This window comes from Anopheles moucheti, chromosome 3 (assembly GCF_943734755.1).
Source record: "Anopheles moucheti chromosome 3, idAnoMoucSN_F20_07, whole genome shotgun sequence".
Lineage (NCBI taxonomy): Eukaryota > Metazoa > Arthropoda > Insecta > Diptera > Culicidae > Anopheles > Anopheles moucheti.
The window spans coordinates 43,354,971-43,362,456 of NC_069141.1; the positions used below are offsets into that span (position 1 = coordinate 43,354,971).

The following is a 7,486-nucleotide window of genomic DNA, read 5'->3' on the forward strand; positions in this document are numbered from 1 at the left end:
AACCTGAAGCCCTACCTACTTCCTTCGCGATTACGATTATTCCTTCGACTCTTCGTCTTCGTCTTCTACTTCTTCTCTTCTTCTTCTGCTTCTACCACCGACAACCAAATGCTGCAAAGCGAACCTTTATCTCTGTGTGTGTAATAAACACGAAAATAGAACCAAAAAACCCCCCTCAGAAACAAACCGTATCCAAGACACCTACCTAGCGTTCGGCTTGTGGCCAACCAGTAAGTGTACCAGCCCGCGCAAACCAATCGAAAGGGGTTTGCTGTGAGCGATTTTATTACTCCGTTTTTTTGTCTATGTTTTGCAATAACACACCATTACCAATCTGTTGATGTTTCTTTCGTTTTTATTCCCCGGGATTGCTCTGTACCCGTCATCTACCCACCCCATAATTCCAACTGTAAAGTTTAATGTACTCTTTGGCCTTCTTTCTATCCCGTTTTGCTAATCTACTGATACCCTTCTTTCCGCGTCTAGACTAAACGTGTCAAATATGAAGCATCCATTAACTGCGAGTACATTGTATTCTTGCCGACATTACCGTGTACTATTATCATTCCGCCCCCATTCAGTGTATTATCGAATGTTTGAACGATCACACCACACCGAACTACCGAAATCTCACTCACCCAAACGAGCCTCTCATCTCATGAACGAACGAACGAACCACAAACAAGCCACCGGCATGTCTGGTGTGGCGCAATGTTGGATGCGCTCCATTGAGCGTTGATCCACTGTTTTATATTCACAACGCCTCACGCCCTTACGGTTCCAGGGCTGATCGATGTTCCCTTCATTCGGAAAACTTGCACATACATACCCCCGCCACACACGCACATCTTTTTGTAGTGTGTCATCTGCTATCATCTGACCTCCTTCTCATTACTGCAGTTGCTCGGCAGATGATCATCTGAACGGAGTTGTTGATCATTGATCATCTCTCATGCCTTCGTCACAGCTCCATTTGGTCACCAAATTAGCGTTTGAGGAGAGTGCAATGTGTTCCAACAATCCTTAACTTGCAAAACTGTAGAGATCGTGTTTTGGGTCTGTATCCCTGTTCTTGTATGGGGTCCTATCCTACCGGCTAACCAGAAGCGCACAAGCACACAGACCAACCAAAAACCAATACTGACTCCGGGGGGCCTACCCCTGCCGTTTCTCTTCTCTTTTGCAGCCCCAGAGACAGCCGTCTGCCATGCCTGTTCTTGCAGGACTGAACCTTCCCACATTCGACGATCACGGTTTCTAAATTCGTTCAGCACACCAAAACACCCAGCAACAAAACAACAACAACGCGCAGCACACCACCTTCCGCGGGAGGGCACACAGCACCACCATCCTGTTGAGCCTTCCTGCTAACATCCGTTTTATTGTCGTTAATATTCCCGCCAAACTCCCAGCAAAACATTGTCCGCTAACATTGGGTTTCCACTGCTCGATGTGAATCGATGAGTGCCGGTTCTAATGATCATTTCCTCCCACGAATCACGGGTTGTGGCGTTGGCCTGCTGCCTTTCGCTTAGCTCCCGTACCCCCCGTCATTGACCCGTCCGGAAGTCGTTCGAAGCCGTTAACTATCGAATAAAGAAGAGAAAAAAGAGACACGTAATAACATCCACATATGAAAAGGGAACCGCGCACCGGATGATGGAGCATTAGGAGAAGTGTGCACGAAACGTCATCAACCAACATCAGTGCCATCTTCCGTTACTGGCATGGGGTGGAGTGATCGATTGGTCCCGGGGTACATCCCAACTCTCGGCGGGTGTGGCGAGGCGGATTGGGAAGCCGGAAGTCACCTCGTACCACCGACCACTCGGTACGAAAGAGGAAGGAAAAGGGAAAAGAATCAAATCTTCAAGATTGCGCGTCGCAAAAGAAAGCTAAGCATTACTATGAAAAAGAGACACACACACGAGCACGAGTAAAAGTTTAGGACACCCACCATCATGGATCACACGTACGTTTGATGAGACAAACGGTTTTACGTTAAGCTAACTTCAGCCCTTTGAACTAACGCGATACGATACAGCTAGAGTCTAGCGGTAAGGATTTGTTCTTTTTTTGGCACTTTCCCCTTCCTTCTTGGGTGTGCTTCCGCTTTCACCCGCTCTGCCACCACCCTGCCGGAGAGGATCCGGGTTCAGTTGGCCACAGAGCTTCCCTCGGCCACAATGGCAAGGTAAATTCCCCTCCCGGTCCGGCGTCGACGGTGCACCATCGAAATCGACAACCGAAATTAACAACAACATCACGAACCAGTGCGTTATGGTGCGGTTGCGGCGAGATGAAGCGCCGGGCTGCACAGATTCCGTGGATCACGAACATGAACAAAACGAATGCGACCCTCTCAAAACACAGCGATCAGCGTGAGGCGAATGTCGATAAACACAAACTGCGACACGTGAAATCATGGAGCGTTGAAGAAAACAGAGAAACATTCACAACTAGGGCAAATGCAGATAACAGCAAACATACAAAGTAGGGAACGACGAAGGTGGTGTGGGACATTCGAAATCAAAAGAAGAAGAATCCAACACAAAAAAAACATAACGGAAAACTTAGAATTAACAACACAGCAAACATCGCTGCGGAACGTCAAAACAGAAATGATAATGATTTGCAGATAGTCTTAAAACAGTTTTTTCTACTACTATCCCATTTGCTTTTGTATACACCAACCATGTTCAGTTTTCTTACCCGGTGGCCGGTGGCCGGGATGCTGGTTCAGTTCTCGCCCCGGGTTCACTTTTCTACTTTTCTATCTGTCCCACCCTATTTGATTTCACACCCCCCATGGCCACGGCACAACACAATTCCTCTTCGTTCCGAGTATGGTTTTGTACGTTGCTTCATTTTGTATCCGTGGCAAATAGTTTTCGCTCTGAATGTTTTTTTAATTATATTTTTTATAACAAAAGTAATACAAAATGTATTTATTTTTATAATTTAAAAAGATGAGAGAAGGTAATAATAACGAAATAAGATACTTCTATTCGAAAATGTACATCCATCCATGGTTGATGAGTCATTCGAGATATATTGAGAACACTGAAAAACGACTGAAAGAAACTTTGCAATGTAAAATGAATTCAAGAAGAGTTGCATGATTCGTTTATTTGTGCTATGCTTCGTAAAATCTGTATGAAAGCGATCATGCGACGATCTTGAACTGTCTTCAAAGACCCACGAAGCTGTATATCATATTGTTGTGTTGTGCACACCTGAAGCCGAGCGCAGGGCACTCACCGATAACCCGCCGTTAGCGCTAAATGAGTAGCCTTGGGTTTGGCGATCATTCGGATGGCCACGCAAGGACACTCTCGATCGGACCGCTCGCACACGACGGACGCTATTTTAATCTGTGTTGTTTTATATCGTACCTGTGAATCATATTTGTTAATAAATTCGGCTACGGCCCCTTTTAAATCGTTGACCCTTTGCAAACATAACACATATGATATTCTGACCATACAAATAGAACCATTTTCGCATGAACAATATTTTATCATATGGATCGTCCTCTTCTACATAGCTGCAATATATAATTTTGAGTAATCTGAACTCCCATTGATTTACATCTGTGAGTTTAGCTAAAAAATCTGTTCATATAATTGTAATAAATTTTGAGCTTTGGATACATGTAGACTTTCTGCGAGGATTTGTTGATAAGAATAAATAAACAGATGCTGCGAGCCTTTAATGAACTAGACTGAGCAGACCCTTCAACATGAGGAGGATTCGAAACTGATTGTAAACTCTGATTTCAGAATTGCAAACACGGATTCATTTCGAAAGATTTTGGGAGTCGCAACTGCGAGTTACACTTCCAGAAGTGTGATGAAGGAGACATGGAGTGTGCATACCGCAGCGATTGCATAACCTATTGAAATATTGAAAACTAGCATAGGTTCTGTTGCGTAGTGTTGTGGACAGAACGTGTAACCTATGTAACTAAACCCGTTTGGCGACTTCACATTTTTAATTGTGTTCCAGTCACAAGAACACAAAAGTGGCGACGAGGATTATTTTATGTTTCATTATTTCATTCTAATCATTGAGTCAAACCGTGCCAAAGAAAAAAAAATCGCCTCATTATTGAGCGCAGGAACATTTGTTACAAGTGAAAAAAAATCGTTAAGTTCCTCATCAATAGGTTGAGCCAAAAGTTCGTGTGTAGTTTTATTTGTTCAGTGTTGTGAAGTCGTCATATAAGGAACAATGAATATAAGTCCTGAGGAAGAGAGACGCGCTAGTGGAGTTTTTAGTGTGAATCCATCGAACGCAACGCACCAGTTACAAAATGGTTCCGGGGATCCGCCATTGCAACAACCTCCATTACTATCGCCGCAATTCCCGCCGACGGAAAATTCATCGATGGTGCAAATATTACAACTGATGCAGCAGCAAATGACACAGCAGCAGAATATTTTGGCGCAGCAATATAATTGATGCAGCAGCAAGGGTCAGGCCAAAATCCCTTTTCATCACCAGAATAAATTCTGGATTCGCTCTGCAGTCATGTGAAGGAATTTAAGTACGATGCTGAAGCTGCAAGCACATTCGCCGCATGGTATAGGCGTTACGAAGATCTCTTCGAGAGAGATGCAGCCCGATTAAGTGACGAAGCAAGAGTCCGTTTTCTTATGCGCAAACTAGGAACACTGGAGCACGACCGGTATGCAAAATTTATCTTACCAAAACACGCACGAGATTTTTCGTTTTCAGAGACGGTCGTCAAGCTTACAGATTTGTTCAGCACAAAAGAATCCCTGTTACACAAAAGATATAAATGCTTGAACACGCGCAAAGAGCGATCAGAGGGCTACTTAGCGTATGCTTGCCGCGGGAATAGAAGCGTTGTCAACTTTGAGTTGGAAAAATTATCAGAGTAGCAGCTCAAATGCCTCGTGTTCGTCTGCGGAATTAAGGACGAAAAAGATGTGAAAATTCGAACACGACAGCGCTATGATCGAGCGTGAGACGACCGAGCAAGTAAACGCAGTGCGGCATAGTGAAAGACGTTTCCAGCATCATCGTCAGCATAAATCTGCCAAACCTTCATCATCTAGAAACCCTAGCAATCCCTGTTGGCTGTGTGGATCATTACATCCCATCATTATCGTTCCCATAAGTGCACAAAATGTGGAAACGTAGGCCACAAGGAAGGGTTTTGCAAAACGAAGACTGGTTTTGCGCGCACCAACAATTATAAAACGCACTATCGTCGAAGACAAACCAACACCAGAACATTAAGAGTAAATGTGCAAAATGTCCGCCAGATAAGAAAATACGTGCCACTCAACATCAATGGTATGCAGTGGAGGATCAATCCCCTTGGAGGCCCAGGGCGGAATTTAAGTTGGGGCCTCTAATTTTAAAAACGATGCAGGAGGAAAGGGGGACAATGAGGGGACTTGAAATGAGACAAGGCGAAAAGCGCAGTAAGAAAGGGCCTACTCCGCCTACCGTCTTATTCGCCGCTGGGCCACCCCTAATCATCTTCTTCAAATGGTCCGCCAGGGCCATCACCATCTTCGAATACAATAACGGAACCGGATATATCACCACCAACACCAGTTACCACTGTATCTGTACTCTTCTAAATGGAGCTAAAATCATACGTGCGCCAATTTCGAGAAGCAGCACGTGGTGGAATTTACAACAACAGCATCCAAAGAGCACTTTTCGGGATATTCGCCATGCAACACTCAATTATACTTCTTCGAGCTTAACTTAACTTTACAAAACACTCAAGCACCAGTAGTTGGTGGTGAACTTAATCGATATTGTCTGTCCTGCAGCGAGTATTTATCACACACAACCTCCTAACATGGATATTCAGTCATACGTATGAACGCATGTCTGTTCGCGATGAACTGCGCCTTTGCCTCCTTTCACGTAAACCAGGTATTGACCAGTTCCGGAACAACACCGGTTCGCCGGTAGCACGGAATATACACCGAAGATTGTGCTGCAACATCGTGCTACAGGATCCTTAAGGCCAGTGTATGAGACCATCCAGATGATGCGTCCACTACAGTACCCGATCCTGTTTCCACGAGGTGAAGAGGGTTGGGCTCATGGTATGTTTAAGATACACCGCCGAGGAAGACAGCCGAAACAATCGAGCATGGGGACAAACACAGATAGTGGTGCCGTCATCAATGAAAATGATCCTCAGATGGAGCCGAATGCAGAGGAAAATTCATCCAATCAAATTACTCCACGTGAATATGCCGCATATTGCATATCCTGGCGGAAGATCGCTCATTCTATGATGCATTGTGAGGGGTAGTCACCCATCATACGTTTTGCAATACAGAATGAGCGAGTTACTAAGCTGTGAATTTCGATTTTATTTATTATTTAGTGGATTGTTTAACATTGTGTATCCCATTAAACAAACAACGCAAACTTTATATAATAAAAATCATTTGTGTTTTACACAGTTGGTTAGATTTGCATAGCATTTAACATTTGAAAACTAAAATGCCATCTTGCTCTGCTGGTAGTAGGTGTAACCTCTTGAAAAACATTGCAAAATTGCTGTACTAGGTGCTACCTCTTCCGTGGTATGCTCTCCTGGTACTAAACATTCGAAAACTGGTAGTTTTTGAAGCAGTTTTTCGGTGGTTTTCGAGCAAAATTGCTGTACTAGGTGCTACCTCTTCCGTGGTATGCTCTCCTGGTGCTAAACATTCGAAAACTGGTAGTTTTTGAAGCAGTTTTTCGGTGGTTTTCGAGCAAAATTGCTGTACTAGGTGCTACCTCTTCCGTGGTATGCTCTCCTGGTACTAAACATTCGAAAACTGGTAGTTTTTGAAGCAGTTTTTCGGTGGTTTTCGAGCAAAATTGCTGTACTAGGTGCTACCTCTTCCGTGGTATGCTCTCCTGGTGCTAAACATTCGAAAACTGGTAGTTTTTGAAGCAGTTTTTCGGTGGTTTTCGAGCAAAATTGCTGTACTAGGTGCTACCTCTTCCGTGGTATGCTCTCCTGGTGCTAAACATTCGAAAACTGGTAGTTTTTGAAGCAGTTTTTCGGTGGTTTTCGAGCAAAATTGCTGTACTAGGTGCTACCTCTTCCGTGGTATGCTCTCCTGGTGCTAAACATTCGAAAACTGGTAGTTTTTGAAGCAGTTTTTCGGTGATTTTCGAGCAAAATTGCTGTACTAGGTGCTACCTCTTCCGTGGTATGCTCTCCTGGTACTAAACATTCACAAACTGGTAGTTTTTGAAGCAGTTTTTCGGTGGTTTTCGAGCAAAATTGCTGTACTAGGTGCTACCTCTTACGTGGTATGCTTTCCTGGTGCTAAACATTCGGAAACTGGTAGTTTTTGTAGCAGTTTTTCGGTGGTTTTCGAGCAAAATTGCTGTACTAGGTGCTACCTTTTCCGTGGTATGCTTTCCTGGTGCTAAACATTCGAAAACTGGTAGTTTCTGAAGCATGTTTTCGGTGATTTTCGAGCAAAAT

At 44.1% G+C, this 7,486-nt stretch overlaps 1 protein-coding gene across 13 annotated transcripts in view; it reads left to right on the forward strand.

Annotated features, from left to right (window-relative positions):
• Positions 1-2,637, forward strand: part of LOC128301480 (myosin heavy chain, muscle) — a 24,616-nt gene extending 21,979 nt beyond the window's left edge. For 12 of the 13 annotated variants that reach the window (XM_053037998.1, XM_053037990.1, XM_053037994.1 and 9 more), the window contains exon 17: positions 1,187-2,637. In XM_053037998.1, coding sequence (XP_052893958.1) covers positions 1,187-1,261 — 75 coding nt within the window. In that variant the 3' untranslated portion in view covers positions 1,262-2,637. Of the gene's footprint in view, positions 231-1,186 lie in introns of all 13 variants that reach the window. The other variant, XR_008287346.1, reaches the window with a different exon arrangement.
• The last annotated feature ends 4,849 nt before the right edge of the window (positions 2,638-7,486 follow it).